The sequence below is a fragment of the Nelumbo lutea genome, chromosome 4, assembly GCF_056320005.1.
Source record: "Nelumbo lutea isolate HS-2025 chromosome 4, American lotus-T2T, whole genome shotgun sequence".
Classification (NCBI taxonomy): Eukaryota; Viridiplantae; Streptophyta; class Magnoliopsida; order Proteales; family Nelumbonaceae; genus Nelumbo; species Nelumbo lutea.
The window spans coordinates 10,407,194-10,423,874 of record NC_142687.1 but is presented as its reverse complement, the minus strand read 5'-3'; the positions used below and the strand labels follow the sequence as shown (position 1 = coordinate 10,423,874).

Below are 16,681 nucleotides of genomic sequence, written 5' to 3'. Positions count from 1 at the left end.
AGTTAAACAATAATGGAATAGTACTGGTGTTTTCATGGAGGTGAGGAAGCTGGGAAATTGCCAGTTGTTTGCTTCTGGTAATTGAGGTGCATTGACCCTTATTCGCACAAGCATCACTCTGCAGACTTACCAAAGTATATCATTCCATATTGTTAATTTTGTCGACCAAGTTGAGATAAAAGTCGAATTATTTTCTTTCTATAAACAATAAATTTTATTGCTACCCTTCTCTTTCCATGGAATCTGTGATCTGTGTAAATGGTGTGGTGATTGAAAGGAGAGTACAGGAGGAGGGAGACGGGATCTGCTTCTCACACGCACATCCTCCTACCGTGCATTGGAAACATTTCTTTCCTACTTACAAATTATTATTTGGGGGATATGTTCTCAATGCACAGTGGATGTGCATGTGAGGCACTCCTGTGTGAGGAACAGATCCCGATCCATTCCATGAGGAAGAGGAGGAGGAGGTAGAAGTGAAACTAGAACCACTTATTGATGACATTGCACTCAGACAATCAGGGAAAGAGGTATTAATAGTGGAAGGTTACTAAGACAATATGTAAACAATAAGCATATAATTACTCAATTAATTAAATCATAAAGATAATTTAAGAAATTTGTCCCAACTAGAAAAATAAAAAGTTATTCCTTATTCTTCTATTTTATTATTTTGAATAAATTTCTTAAACTATTTAGCCAATTGAATAAGTGTACCCTACTATTTGAAAATTGTTTGACACTATTCCTTATTCACATTCTGTCAAATGTGACTATTAACATTCTGTCAAATGTGACTATTATAACTTTCAAAAACGCCAAAGTTAAATGCCCTCCTCAGGCAACTTCCACTGTCGTTGAACACCTTGATTTCGAGCTCCTCTACTTCCATCGTCCGATGATGTGTTTCGCAAGACATGGAGCTTGGATACACCTTATGCGAATCACACTCAGTCGAAGGTGTCAATAGATAAATACCATGCAAAGAAAAGGAGGCTCTTGATTTCTTCAATAATACGAAGAAACACACTGATTATTCAAATCTTATACTTTTAGTTAATTATCCCAAACCCTAGAATTTTGTTGTCCATCAAACGTTTGGAGCCATGATTACTTTGTTCACCGATTTTCTCCTTTTGTTGATGTGCTTTCAGTTAAACGCGTGGAGCCAGAAATCTGTTACTTCAAATTTTGCCGCCCGAGTTTGATCAATCTCATCTTGCTGGCTACGATGCTAGATGTACGAGTGAAAGCACGGTTGGGGTTTCAGTTTATACGAAGCAGGCGGATTTGCGAGTAACTTGTTCGTATTGATCAGTTGATTGATACTCGGTAGATCTGGGCACAGTTGGGGTTCTTTGTAGATCTAAGAGATACTCGGCAGATCTGGGCACCGGTTCGAAAGTTCTGAGATCTCCAGCCTACCGCCAATCTTGCCATGAAGGTGCCGATGCCGGAGGGGGTTGATGTAGACGACGGTGGCGGTGCTGAACCCAACCCCATCGATTCTTCCTGTTAATCAAAAAGCTCTCTGGAGGAGGTTTACATACCCTTGCTCTGACTGGCGCCTCCACCCTTCTTCCGACCCTTTCTCTCTAAATCGAAAGGTAAGATATGATAGAAACCAGAGCTTCAAGCTAGTTCTGTTCTTCTCTTGTTCGAGAAGAACATAGCTTTTAAAAGTTAAAAAACCCTTACTTCAATTCTCGAAGAAATAAAGCTTCGCTTTTCCTCTACAAGACCTGAAAACGTTGTATCAGTGAAGGAAAAACAAAGAGACCACTAAAACCAGTAATGGCGAGGGAAAGGAATGACTATCGTCCGGTTTTGTGTCCTTAGTGCTCTCACGAAAGCTCCGCCGTTCGTAAGTTGCAGCGACCGCTGTCACAGGCGATGAGAATGGTGTTTCAGGCGTTCTGTTCAACTGATGAACCTGCGCATATGCATTAGAACGAGGGATAAAATTTAACTTTCAATCATAAGTTTGACTTAAAGGGTAAAATAGACGTTTCAGCCATTCCATCTATGTTTAACGATAACAGTAAGACATAATCAATTGTCCGAAACATTGGGGATAATAAGGCATTCTTATTAAATTCGTGAAACTTACCCTTATTTATTAGGTAAATTTCTTAAACTGCCCTTTTAGTTAATTGTTTAAATATATTTTTATTATTTAAATATTGTCTAACATTGCTCCTACTGTTTCTATTAATTGATTAGTTTTACCTTTATCGTTATATTTCGTCAAAACTCCTGTATAACTTTTTAAAGACCCAAATTTACCCTTATTATCGAAGACGTTTCAAACGCTCCATCTATTATGTCAACTCATCCCTCACCCTGTTAAACACCGGTCCTATAACCATTTTGTGTTTCAGGTGCGAGTTTTAATGGCACTTATGAGACTTGGGTGAAGCCCACCTCCTCCTCCCAAGTAGGTAAGCAGTTTGGCGACAAGTGCTACTAATGGAGAAATGCAGCTCATTACAAGAAAGCAAATGATGAGCTTCACTCCATTACACACAAATGTTTTCTCTCTCCCTCCTTCTACGGATCAAAAGCGTATTCAGCGACGGCGTGGGATTTTCGATCAACCCCTCCATCTGGGCCTTAGACAACTAGGGTAATGGCGATATAATGATCGTCTCTGACACCAAACTAACCTTCCTCGTGGAGCCAGCTTTCAGGTTCTAACGGCATTTCGGAAGGAAATAGTTTGAGCATATCGGACCAGAACAACCGATCCATCTTCGCTTTCCAACCGGCGACCGACCATTGGCATCACCGGCAACTGCTTCTAAAACCACGGACAGTCTTTTATTGGTTCAGGTTCAAGTTCCATGAAGAGGAAAGACACTAGATGGGAGCTCGAAATGGAGACCCCCTCGTCAGGCGGCGGCGGTGCTCCCTCCTCAGGCAACTTCTTTGCTTCCGCTGGGGGCAGAGCTCCCTCATCCGGCGGCAGTGGCGGCACTCCCTCCTCAGGCAACTTCTTTGCTTCCGTTGGGGGCGAAGCACCCATGTCAGGCGGTGGAGCACCTCTTTCTGCTCTTCAACATAGGCTTCTGCTACTGCTCCTCAACAGTAGGGCTCCTCAGCATAGGGCTTCTGCTTCTGCTCCGGTCCTTTGTTTTCTCAGAATATTGGAAATTCCCAATCCCCTCAATGTGGACTCCACACTGATCCGGTGGTTTTAGAAGCAGTTGCCGGTGATGCCAATGGTCGATCATCTGTTGGAAAGCGAACGATGTGAACATGGGTTTTTGGCTCTGGAGAGAGTGAGTTGGGAAAGAAAAAAGAAAAGGAAAGAATCATACCTGAGATCTGTTGCCAGTCGCCGGAGTTTAACAACCACCGGTGATGCCCTTCCTCGCCACCGGTAGGGAGAGGCAGAGAAGTAAGAGAGATTTGGTGGGTTGGAGAAAAAAGCGGGAGAAGCGGTCTAAGATTCCAAAAACTTTCGAATGAAATGAAGGGGCCGGAGGTGGAGGGGGCTATCGCCGCCGTTGGTAAGGACGGAGCTAGTTCAATTTACTCCGTAAAAAGGAAGAAGTTGAGTTGCTGAAAGTAAGTAAGGGTAATATTAAATTTTAATAAAATTATATAATAGTAAGGATAGAGTTAGTCAATTGTTAGAAACAGAAAGAATAACGTTAGTGAATAATCAATTAGCTAAACAATAAGCGTAGTCTAAAAAATTTATTTATTGATTTGTGTCCGATTTCCTTAAACACGGAACGCATTTACTACCAATTTGATCGTTCATGGTATTTGACATCAATTCTGTATTTGTAGATTAGATTCCGGTGCAACATTGAAGAAATGTCTCTTGATCCTCGTTGAACTAGAGCTATGGGTAACAGTAGTTTCATACTGACCAAAAAAGGTATTTTCGTAATTGTAATGCAGAAAGGTTTTCAGTAGTTGCACTTGATATTGTGCGTTTTAGACTTTTAGTATTCCCTAATTTCCCACAGAACAATAAAAGAAAAGTGAAACTCTTAATCTAATCACTCCTAACCCCAACTCACCAATAGGCATCCATGCTTTTCGCAAATCTCCTCCAATATATATAACTTCGTTAAGGAATTTTGGCTTTTGGTGATTTCCCTCTCACTGGAGCTTCTCGTTTCACAAACTTCTTCACCTGTCCTCAACTTGTCTTTTCTAAATTTGAAATGGCCGTTGCTTTGGTGACTGCAATTCCTTTCTTTTTATCTTGACTATAGTTCTGAAAGAGTTGGATTCAATTGAATTGCGCTATTTCGCCCAACTCTTCCGAGTAGTTGTAATTTCTAATTTGTAAATTTATAGTTTGCTTTTACCCCGAAATATTTCAGTATTCCTTATCTGGGTTCAATTGAAATTCTTAGTATTGCTACTGCTATTTTATTTCCGATTCTATAACTAAGCAGCCAAACCTGTATTTTCTGGTCTTCAAAATCTAAGCAGCAAACAACTGACCTTGCATATGGAACGGAACCCTTTTCTTCAACAAAGGAATTTTATTTGTTTAGTAAGATGGCACGAAAGAGAGATGAACCTCCTGTTGTTCGTGTATATACAGTATGCGATGAATCAAGGTGCTTTATATCTTCATTATCTTACACATTCTCAATTTTGACATCTAAATCTCTTTAGAGTTTAGAATGTCATCAAAATCATGGTATCAAGTTCAAATTTTGAATTAGATAGAATATAGAAATACTTATCCTAGAATGCTCCTTTTACAATTCTTTCTTTCATTCTATTCATTTCATATGATATAAAATCAGATTCTTTTCATGTTTTAATTGTTTATTTTATCTTTTCTTTTTTAACCATCGAGATATATATACATTTTTTTTTGTAGAGGTTAAGTTAACTACTTTTTTCCAATCCCTTTTGTTCGTTTTGGTGTTTGCAGATATCTTATAGTTAGGAATGTACCAGCACTGGGATGTGGCGATGAACTGTTGAAATTATTTGGTTCCTATGGGGAGATAGAGGAGTAAGTCCTCCATATCATTAATTATTAGATTCTATTTTTGAGAAAGAAATGACTAATTTTGAACTTCATGTTGTCTGGACTTGAACACTGTGCCACCACTTGGCACTTGGCATGCCACTAATTGTAACATGTTGATGATAGTCCAATCTTAAGGATCATTAATTAGAGCTGTCAGCCAATGTTGGTCTTTAGTAGGGTCTGCAAGATCTGAATGTAACCTTTGGAACTTTTTGTACAAAGTAGACACTCTCAGACCTAAACCTACATTGCCAAGCTTGTCAGCCTCAGTTTTACCATAGCACCAAGTAATGTCCCTATAGACAAGTTTCATTACAAAATATTGGTACTTAGAACCCTTAGATAAGGCATCATGACAATGAACATGTTTCATTCAGTGTTAGCATTTTCATTTAACTTTATCATCTCAATTATTTTTTGATAGCTATTTATCTTCTCAATTATATTTGATTATTCAGAATCTAATATCCTGTACATCCATGTAGCTGTGCCATCATTCCTAGAGGTTGACATGTCATAGTTGCAGGGACCTACTACTTGGCAGGCATGCTACATGCAACTAAGTACATGTTGCCTGCCTAATTTTTGGTGTTACATAGAGAAGGAGAGAGGAGGGATTCAATGTTGATGGATTTCCTTTCTGAACAAAAACATGCCTTGAAGTGAGGGTTAGAAATTTTATTAATAGTGAAGATAAAGAAAAGTGTTAGAACATGAATTTTTGTCTAAGAGCAACCACATTGGGCAAAAAATTCTATAGGTTAGAACTTATCTGTCCATCCCTCCCAACACCCAGAACAGCCAGGACCAATATCGGGCAATATCCCTTTTTTAGAAAATAAGTAAAGAGATGCTCTCACCAAAAATTTTAAATCAGCTATCACCCCATTCTGAAAACCTAAAAGTCGTCTAGAATGTTTTGTTTTCAATGGAACAGAAATCCTTTAACTTCTGGTTATTCACGTGTCATGCTTGAATAAGTCTTTGAAGTAATTGAGTAGCTCCCAAAGTCGGTATATGCTCTCTGTGGCCACCCCCACGGCCCCACCTGATCTTGAAGCAAAGAAATTGTAGAATGTCTACTCATAGCTCATTATGCTCTTCTTGTAGGGAACCAGTTCCTCACTTGCTGATCCATTTCATGAAGGTATCTTTTTTGAATAATAGCAGGTGAAAAAGGTATAGGAGGTGGAGGTGGAGGGAGCAGTATACAGCTTTGTTCCTTTTGTAGTTGGAGAATTTGGAAGGAAAGCTTAGTTTGGAACAATGTTTTAAAACCGTTCCACTACCTAGAGGCGTGAGGCATGGTTCAGAACGCAAGAGGTGTAAGCTTCCCAAACACAAGGAGGTGTAAGCCTCCTTAAGAGGAGGGGGGTTAGGAGGAGGATGAAGAGGAAGGGGGGATCTCATTTTTTTTTTTATTTTTAATAAAAATCTTTTATACTAAGAAGAATAAAGATGCATAACATTATTTCAAAGGGGGTGTCTTGTCGAAGCAGAGCCCCCAGCCGAAAGGGCAAGGGGCAAACCACTTTCTATCCCCTTATATTTTCTTCCCTTCCCTTTCCTTTCCTTTTTTCTTTTTTTTTTCTCCTCTTTCTTTTTCTTTCCCTTCCCTTTCTTTTCCTTTCCTTTTTTTTTCCTTTTATTCTTTTTTTTTCTGTCTTTTTATATCAGATGTGCATGAGGCGCATGAGGTGTACACCTCTAGCACGCCTCATGAAAAAAGCGCAAGAGGTGTCAGCGCCTCTGGCATACGCCTCAGGGCGTTTTGGGAGTGCCTCCCATGCCTTTTAAAACACTGGTTTGGAAGGAGTACAAATATGTACAGTGCAAATACATACAAAATAATACAAATTAGATGGTTTTGCACTCTACATATTTGTATTTGTACTCCTTCTAAACTGAGCTGAAAGAATTAATCAACTTCTTGAAGGCAGATATGAAATGACTAGAAGGGCATAAGTTTATGATGAAACCTTAATAGAAATGACAGAGAACACTAAAATACCCATGCTTCCCAAGAGTACAAGAAAATAAAGAAAAATCAGCCAAACCATATTTACAGTTGCTTTCATTAATCTGTATCAATTTCATGGGGAATTCCTTTGAGATTCTCCCTTTCTTTTCTCTTTGTGTACTATTGTTTGGTATTGTCAGTAGACAATTACAAGTCATTTGGCTTTGTCAAGTTTAAGCCCATGGATGGAGAAGACTGTGAGCCATTTACTGATATTTACTGGATCAAGTTTTTATTAGTTAGCAATGCCAGGTGAGTCTAATTAATACTAACATATGCTAGACCTTGTGACATGATTCCTTTGACATAGCTGGTACATAGGCAGACAAGTTCGTTTTATTACCTTGCTATATTCACATGATGTTTTTGTTTATTGAACTTAATATGCAATAAGATAATGTGGTGGTGTATTTTAACTACTGACAAGTTCTTTTGCAGGTTTGCAAAGAAAAAACTTGATGGGTTTGTTTTCCTAGGAAATCGACTACAAGTCTCTTATGCTCCTCATTTTGAGAGCCTTTCTGACACAAAGGACAAATTAGAGGGAAGAAGAAAGGAAGTTCTAGCACGACTAAATTGTGAGTTCTCCACTAAATGGAATACAATCCATGGAAGAAAGAGATGTTTTTTTCCCCTTTGATATGAAGTTCTGATGAGATTTTATTCTTTCAGAATTTATCTCTAATTTATATTATATTTCTAGTTGCAGCAGGAAGGTTGAAAGGGTCTTCATCTCAAACCCCAGGTGCTGTCAAAGGACCTTTAGTCTCTCCAGCTCCATTACAGGCCAACTGCATTTCTAAAGGGATTAATTTTACCCAAAGGTAGCTGATGTTTTTTATCTTAATTTATGCTTTGCAGTTCTGTTTAGGAACACTTCTTAAGTCTTGAAATAAAATGGTGTCTTCTTGTCATACTTTTGTCCCTAGGGGGAATGAAGAAATAGAAGGGACTTCTGAGATGAAAGATCCTTCCATCACAACAGTGCCCTTTAACCAGGTATATTGTAATAATGTGTCATGTTGTGGTTGGTAGTTTACATAGATGTTTGTCAAATTCCATTGCAATTAATTAAACTTTGTAATGGCCTCATCATTCGTTTAGATTGTGCATTGCTATGTTGGACAACTTGTGCCATTTTTATTCTTCCTTGTGCTTAGATGAATGGTGGTCATCTACTACTTTGAATGCTTATTAGCATTATTTGGCTCAATGTAGATTCAATGATCATTGTTGCTAGGTTCTTTTATAAATTGGCTAGGTTGAACAGTATTAACAACCAAAATCTTATTCCAGGTTTGTATTTTTATGCTACCTAGCAGATATTGAGTTTTTTGTGACATTAGTCTTAGTCGTTTTGTTTTATTAGTTGGCCAAGGCATTATTCTTTAATCTAATCAATAGCCCACTTCCTAACCAAGTCCCAAATGTCACACTGATTAGGGTTCTTTGGCCCTCAACATTTATTTACTCTTATTATTTTCAGTAGTCAATGATAATATTGTAACTTTTTCCTTTGACATATGGTTTAACAGACTCTATTGCATAGCTAGATTGTTGAACTTCCTGAACTAAAAAGGTTTTTTCTTCTTGGCATGTATAATCTCAGGATTATTTCCCATCTCCTTCAATGAATGAGACAGTTCGGCTGGTCAGGGAGAAGCTTGATAAGGTGAAAAAAGTTACCTCATGAGTCACGATCTCCTATTTACAACTTTTGGGAAACATCTTTTTCTGAAAAAGTATAGTTCATTTTTCTTTTCAGATAAAATCAAGTGGTGAACGTATAGAAGCTGAGCCTGCATTGAAGAAAAAACGAGCGGACAATAGAACAAGGATTTGATACTTATAAAAAAAAAAAGAAGGATTTGATGGGCCATTGGTGTCTACAGTTGTAGTTGGGAATTTCCGGGGGAGGCTCTAACCCCTCCACTTGGTGTATTTTTCTAAGACTGGTGCTCGTTTATTGCAAAACCACTTCAATTATGGGTTTCAGCGACCTACATATCATTTTACGTGGAAAATATCCATTGTGCAGTCTCCTATTTCTTCTGAATAAATTTATATGATGTGTTATTCATGGATTGTAATATTTACATCAAAGTAAATAAATGAATATCTCCCTCCTGTTGGTTTTTCTTTTCTTCTTTCTGTAGTTGTAATAGGTGATTTGCGGGATGACTGGCAGAAAGAGAGACCCAACTTTACTTTGTGGCAAGGGCTTCTGTGGATCTCCGAAAGGGCAGAGCAACCCATCACAATGTAGAGTAAATGTTAAATTTTGGGAAGATAATAATTTCTTCGTTATTTTGACGAGTTGCTTTAGTGTTGTACCAGAAAAGATCTGATACTTTATGAAATTATGATGCGTATTTGGTTTCTCCCCTTGTTCATCAAATTTATCAATGGAGCAAAATTCCGCTTCAAAGTTCAAACCCCTTTCCACATGTATAAAGCAAGATATCCTTAGTATATGGAACAAATTTCAGCTTAAAGGCATAGGCAAGAAGACTGAAAAGAAGTCTAAAACAACCTACATTTTGTTTGCAATATTTTTATTAATAAAAATAATAATTGAGGCCCTGTTTGGTTTGTGGGAATCGGAATTGAAATGGGCTACTCTGATTCCAACTGTTTGGTTGGGTGGAATTGGCCATTCCAACTGTTAGGCAAGAAGACTTAAAAGGCATAGCCATTCCCATTCCTGTTCACTCCCATTTTCATTCCCATTCCTGTTTGAACCAAGCAGACCCTTCCAATTCTGACTGTAAATCAAACGGACCCTGAAACATTGATGAACGAGGCGGATATCAGTTAGGGAAAACGCCATCATTAGGTAGTGTACCCATAGTTTTCATGGATTGGGGGTCTAAACAAATGACCAATCCAAAGATGTCCAATTCGAAGAATAGTTTTGGTCTGGACATGCCAAATCATCCTTCAATGTAGCAAAAGTACGTTACAGGTCCAGTGTAGGATAAGAAATCCTTTTCTTCCCGGTGACTATTGTATATATGGTTGTACTATTGGTTTGCTTTAGTGTTCAAGTCATTGTCGTTTCCTTCTCTCTCGTACATGATATAAAATATAGAAATCATTAATAAGCGATAAGTCAATAAAGAGTGGTTTAGGTAGTAGGAGGTCGGGTGATTAAGGGTGGACAACTTTGTCTACAGCACATTTTGACTCTAAGGTCATGTTCGTTTTTGGGCAAGTTATTTATCCGAGCAAGTGTTTCTTGGGAAACCTTTATCCGGGTAAGTACATTTACCCATGTTCTTTTATTTTCCAGATAAATAAAATAATGACCATTTTAACCATAAAAATTTTATTATCAAAATGATCATTTTTGTCCCATCCAAAGTTTTGGCAACTTTCCTCAAGATTGGAAAGTTAATTTATCCACCTAAGAGATAAGTATCAATTATCCAGGAAAATAAATTTTCCCTAGTCCCCACATAAATTAGAAAAAAGAACATAGGTTCCTTGGTCAATGGGCCAACTTTTCCCCCTCTCAAAATCCAAAAACTAAGGCCCCCTAACAGCATGACCAGTTCCCATTTATTTATACACTGCTCTAGTAAGTATGAAACATAGATGTCTACCTACCAAAGTACCGAGGCGAGATTCTAAATACAACAATTGGGACAACGGAATAATCACCAAAACTCCATTCGAGTTTGATATTTGCTCCACATGTATTTCACATTACCCAGGGATTCAAAATGTAAATTTAAGCAAAAGGCTATGAATAATAACTTTTCCATTTCATATATTTGGTTTGAACTTTCCAGGAGTCAGGACATGTATACCTGAACACTAGCAGTTTTTATTGATTGGCAGATAGGGCAGACATCAATAAATTCCTCACAGTACACACACAAGCACAAATGCCTACAAGGCAACAACAGCATGGAAACTTCCTTATTTTTGCATGCTTTGCAAGTCATCTGTTCCCTTAACCCTTGATGGTTAGTCCCAGATCCACCTGGAAAACTCAGTAGATTGTTCTGGTCAATGTAAGAGGATGCTGCATCATCTACTTCACTGTCACCACAGCCTTCCTTTCCTTGGTCAGCACCTTGTGCAATGGCCTGTTTGAGATTACTCTTGAGGACATTGACCACTGACTCATTGTACTTTGCTTGGTAGTGCCAGGATTGGGCTTCCATGGCCACCTGTTTTATTCTCTCAACCAGTTCCTTGTTCTTCCTGTTCATGTTCTCTATCTCAAACTCCTTCTCTTGTAGCTTCCCGCCAACTCCTTTTTCTATGACTTTCAGGAAAGAAACCATGTGCCTTTGCTTCATCTCCCTCACTCCCTTTGCAATGTGTTCTTCCTATTTGATGAGAAACCAAGAACAAAGTACAGTGAGTTTGAATGGTAAAGGTCCGGAAAGCAACTATCAAACTACCATCAAGTATTTACCACTTCATCCTTGCCTAAACTACAAAGTGAGTACTGAGTACTTGTATATGATGAACATTGACCATAGATGAAAACCCATAACTTGCAGCACAATGATACTGACACTAACCAAGGCAGCACTAATAGGTCAAACAATCTGATTAGATCAACACAACATCCACTAGTTGATGGGCTTCTTTCTGGCCTTCTGCCAAAATGTTCATTGATCAACAATTTGGATGCAAAGTGGTCAGGTGGATATAATGTATAGCTGTACCTGAACTCTTATATAATGATCAAACTCTTCCTTCTGGCGATCGAGCTCAGTCCTGAGGCTGTCACCAAGGGACAGAATCACAGGAAGAGCTCCTGTCATACTTCCACTTGCAGAAGTAACAGAGGAGTTGGGTTCATCATCCTCGTATGACAACTTCAACCCAGTTGAGACAGGATTCAGGTTAGGAATGCTTGGATGCCAGATAGTTTCATCTTGACAAAAGTTAGTATTCAAGGAGATTTGAAGCCTTTGCTGCTTCAGAATATCTTCTGTTTCACTGCCTCTTTTTGTTGGCTGGTTCATGGTGGAGACTTGCTCATTTCCAACAAAGGTCACTGGATCAACACTGCAACCAGCTTGTACTGTGCATGAATGGCAGGTAATTGCTAAAAAATTAGTCCAACAATAGAACAACCAAGCAAGACAGAAGAAATTTCCATGATGTTAGAAAAGCAGATTAAATCAAGTAGTGGAAAAGACAATAAATATATAATAACTGCATGTAATACACCATATCATAAACTGATATTGTTGAATCAGAATCTGTAAATCAAAACCAAGTGGCATACTAATTTGACTACGATATTAGCTATGTGCTTTTCCTGCATTGTGGAATGGCAACCTGTACCCAACTTGGGTTCTACCAAACCTTGAGGAGGGTTAGATGAGATCGTCGAATGGTTCTCAAAAACTTAAATAAAGCTTTGTTATATACACCATTCTTATGTATTGTATTTTTCAGATTGTTTCTACAAGTACATCAAAATGTGGTTTTTTAATTGTTAAATTTCTAATTTATCAATTAGTGAAAAGAATGTAAATTATGTACATGGGGGATGTACCAGGCACCCCATTTGACCCTAAATTTCCTTGACCCATACTTCTCCAATTTTTTTATTTTTTTAATTGATAAGTTGCTCAAAAAGTTTACCAAAAAATAAATAAATGAATCTTTATTTCATGCAAGTTTGAGGTAGCCAAGATATCGGTGTTGCTATCCTTACTGATGTGGAAAATGCTGCACATCAAAACATGAGTGATCCATAACTATGTAACCAGTAACCCTATTCCTAATGGATTGGCCAAAAATAGCATGTTTAAATTAAAAAAACCCACGGAGGCCACAATTGTGAAATTAATGTCATGCAAATACTTATATGTTCAATTAAAACAAATGGGTGTGGTCTAGTGGTCAACGTAAGGTCACTAAAACCTAACGATCAAGGTTCAAATCTTGCTATTGCTAAAATTTGTAGTTTTAAGTAAAGAGGTGGACTAGTGGTAATTAAGCAATATATGAAAATGAGAGGTCATGTGTTCAAGTCTTGTCAAACCAGTGTTTTAAAAGGGCGTGGGAGGCGTACGCTTGGAGGAGCGCCTCCAGGCAATGCGCTCCCAAAATGCCTTGAGGCGTATGCCAGAGGTGCTGACACCTCTGAGGCGTTTCTCATGAGGTGTGCTAGAGGCATATGCCTCTTGCGCCTCATGCACATCTGATATGAAAATACAGAAAAAAAAAAAGAGAAAAAAAGGAAAGGAAAGGAAAGGAAAAGAAAAGAAGGGAAAGAAAAGGAAAGGAAAGAGAAGAAAAAAAGGGAAAGAAAAGAAAAGTAAGGGACCCCCCCCCCCTTTGAACTACTGTTATGCATATTTATTCTTCTTAATATAAAAGATTTTTATTAAAAATAAAGAAAAAATGAGATTCCCCTTCCTTTTCACCCTCCTCTTAAGGGGGCTTACGCCTCCTTGTGTTCGGGAGGCTTACGCCTCTTGCGTTCTGAATTACGCCTCACGCCTCTAGGTAGTGGAACGCCTTGCATCACACCTCCGCGATTTAAAACACTGTGTCAAACACGTTGGTACACTGTTTGATTCATCAATGAATTGAAATGATGTAGTTATTGATAAAAAAAAAATATTTATATGTTCAATTACATATATAAATAACGAATATGGTCCAAATAATAAACACCAAAGTTTGCTTGAGGTCCTAATTCCCATATGACCTCCAGACCTCATTAGCACATACCAAATATTTATGGTGAGAAAATAATCAAGATTAACAAGCTGGGCATTTTTTTCAGTGTTTTTTCTCAAGTTCTAGTCCAACACAAGTAATATCTTAAACTGAGTAACTCCTTGTATATAGGCAGCAGAACCCCTAGGTTAAAAACTTAGGAAGCAAACATTAATTAAAAACTAAAAGATAACAAATTATCAGATAAAATTATATATCTTCTGATTTTTGTTTGAGTTATAAAACATTAAATAATTAGAGAAAAAGAAACTAAAAGGTAAAATCAAATGTCAAGGAATTGAGAAACAATTAAATACAACACCTACAACCATCTCACCATTGAGAGAAAATTATAGCTGCAACAAGAAAGATAATCAAGAAAAAGTGTGTGTGTGTGTGTGTGTTGTGTGTGTTCTTTGGGGGTGCAGGGGGAGAAAACTAATAAATGACAAAGTCAATAGAGATTTTACTTCCACAGGACCAAACAGATATGAAAATTGTCAATAGATGGGACAATGGATCAGTGGTGAATAAGGCAGTCAACAATAACCAAATAAATATTCAGTCAGAAGGGATTTTCATGTGGTAATGAAAGGGATCTTCTATTATTGTTGTGACTGTGGCACAAGTACAGGAGGTAAGGACTGGCATTCTGACGGGCACACCATATATCTTCTAAGTGGAAATTAACCCCTTCCCATCCATCATATTCTTCTTTTTATTGGTACAATCTATCAGATTCTTTTAAATTGTCAGAGAACAAAATGGCACTCAATGCTTAAAAATAAGGTGCAATGCACCAAGTATCGGGGAAGATGGGTTCCTTTCAAATCCCCATCACAAAAATACATGGACAAAGGGGTATCGATGCATAAAGATCAAAGAAACCTTCATGGGCTGTTATTCAGAGACACACACGAGAGAGAGAGAGAGAGAGAGAGAGTATCCAACAGAACTGAAAAAAAAAGGATAAACACAATCCAAAATAAATGCAACAGCTCATATGAGAGACCTGCACACCGGACACATGATAAGTTTCAAATGAAACAGATATAATTTGCTAATCCAACGAGGCACAAGAATAAGAAAAGAAAATTGGTTCTTCAGAGAACTCACAATTTCCAAATAATTGCAGTTGAGTTGAGGTGTTAGAATCGTACTGGAACCGATTTTCCTCAAGGAGAACAGGAAAGACTGGATTACTGCTATTACCTCCAAACATCTTCCTACAAGAAGAAAAACGTATCATCATAATAGAAGAATTGATTTGACATCTTAACTATCAGAGGCAGGCAAAATATCTCAAGTTTAAAGGCTTTGAGTGAGAAATACATGGGGGTCTAGTACTTAAAGCCAGATCTTCCTGAGATAGAAAGTAACTTAAATTAACAACATAAACATCAAAAGAAACAATCTCAAGCTGTAAATGTAACATCAAGATAAAAGGAACTGAGACTGAACCAGTGGAAAACTGTGTTAGTTTTGTTTTATGGACAGCTGGGAATTAGGAATTAGGATGAAATTTTGATGATCAGATTCAGATTCTTTTATCACTCAAGAATCAAGATACATTTAGAAAGCCCAATCAAGAAATAAGAAATCTTGCTACCAGCTGTTCCGCTTATCAAGTGAAACCAATAAGATTCCATACTAATTTGACAGAATATGTAGAAGGAAACGCTAATTGTAACTACATAAACACATCAACCATTTTTGTTTCAACATAAAAGAAGCAGGAGGGTGCCTACATAGAAATTTTTTCTTGTATCAATAAAGTTAACGCCATTTTAACAGTGGATATGGCTTTAAATAGAACGGATTAGCAAAACAGCATATACTTGTGTTAAGGCATGGATGATGATGATGATGAATAAAATTAACGCGATCCTCAAATAGGATGGAAAACATGAAGACGGCATAAATAAAACCAGAGCCTCCAATAACTACTATGAAAACGCCAACGAAGAAATCGAATATAAATCTTACAATGCAAGTTACGGTCTACTTTAGATATCTGTTTATAACTCCCACGATCCTATCCAAAAGAACGAAATAATCATAATATGAAAAGAAAAATATGTCATTACATTGCTGTTTTAGAAACGAAAGAAGGAATCGATGACCCAAATGAAGGAACTTTACAAATCACCTAAAAAATATAACCATGTGATTCAGGACTTCACATATTCAAGAAATAAGTAATTGCACCATAGTACCAATCCTCAATCCCAAAGATCATCCTAAAAAGACTCGAAAACATAAAAGGAAAAGAAGAAAAATCGTATAGCAGCAACAACATAGAAACAGAATAGCAAAAACTAGTTAATCCAAATCCATACCTCCAAACGTCACGTTTCCCACGGAGATTCAATCGTGTATAACCTCTCCGGCCACTGATCTGAATGGCAGAATCAAGAGAAGGGGAAAAAGGAACAGTTAATGCACTAACAACACGGTAGATGGAAATTAAATCGAAACGTAAAGCGATGCGAACCTCGGAATAGAATTTGGTTCCAACAGAAAATATGGAATCCGTTACAGAAATAGTTTTCGGGTCTGAGTGTCCAATACTTGCGAGCAGAAGAAGGAACGAATAAGTTTCGGAATTCGGAATTGATAGCTTCTACTTCTACCTGTATTCGTTTTTCCCACCAGCAATTTTGATTTTTTTTTTATTTCGGTTATTAATGTCGCAAAGACATAAATGCCCTTGCTTTCACGTTGCATGACGGAAACACCATTCATTTTTAGACGGTGTTTGGAAACAATTTCTCAGGTTTTGTACTTGATACTAGACCTGTTCATGGGCCGGGTAGCCCGATGGCCTGGCCCGCACCTCGGTCGGGCTTGGTCATGTAATTAGGCCCGCGGGCCTGACCTTGGGCCTAAACCCGATGGTGTTTCGGGCTGGGCTCAGAATTTGTCAAAAAAGCCTGGCCCGACCAGAC

General features: G+C 37.9%; 2 protein-coding genes across 14 annotated transcripts; one reads left to right on the top strand and one right to left on the bottom strand.

Moving 5' to 3' along the window:
* The first annotated feature begins 724 nt into the window (after positions 1-724).
* Positions 725-9,170, top strand: LOC148853864 (uncharacterized). Of its 11 annotated transcripts, none has more exons than XM_088940995.1 (11): positions 725-1,055; positions 1,155-2,123; positions 2,382-3,570; positions 3,799-3,859; positions 4,456-4,586; positions 4,910-4,993; positions 7,470-7,609; positions 7,741-7,855; positions 7,961-8,030; positions 8,641-8,703; positions 8,797-9,170. In XM_088940995.1, exons 5-11 carry the CDS (start codon positions 4,525-4,527, stop codon positions 8,872-8,874), a joined length of 612 nt encoding a protein of 203 aa, XP_088797121.1. In that variant the 5' UTR covers positions 725-1,055; positions 1,155-2,123; positions 2,382-3,570; positions 3,799-3,859; positions 4,456-4,524; the 3' UTR covers positions 8,875-9,170. The 11 variants fall into 11 exon arrangements, with proteins under 11 accessions (XP_088797121.1, XP_088797114.1, XP_088797120.1 ...); XM_088940988.1 differs by having other exon boundaries at positions 3,799-3,889; positions 7,735-7,855; XM_088940994.1 differs by lacking the exon at positions 3,799-3,859.
* A 1,593-nt stretch (positions 9,171-10,763) lies between these two features.
* LOC148853863 (E3 ubiquitin-protein ligase BOI-like) lies at positions 10,764-16,392 on the bottom strand. 3 transcript variants are annotated; one of them, XM_088941461.1, is made up of 6 exons: positions 16,228-16,367; positions 16,073-16,131; positions 15,720-15,768; positions 14,850-14,959; positions 11,717-12,078; positions 10,764-11,371 (listed from the first exon to the last, which is right to left on the bottom strand). In XM_088941461.1, exons 4-6 carry the CDS (start codon positions 14,953-14,955, stop codon positions 10,829-10,831), a joined length of 1,011 nt encoding a protein of 336 aa, XP_088797587.1. In that variant the 5' UTR covers positions 14,956-14,959; positions 15,720-15,768; positions 16,073-16,131; positions 16,228-16,367; the 3' UTR covers positions 10,764-10,828. The 3 variants fall into 3 exon arrangements, with proteins under 3 accessions (XP_088797587.1, XP_088797585.1, XP_088797586.1); XM_088941459.1 differs by lacking the exon at positions 15,720-15,768 and having other exon boundaries at positions 16,228-16,392; XM_088941460.1 differs by lacking the exon at positions 15,720-15,768 and having other exon boundaries at positions 14,850-14,955; positions 16,228-16,392.
* Between the last annotated feature and the right edge of the window lie 289 nt (positions 16,393-16,681).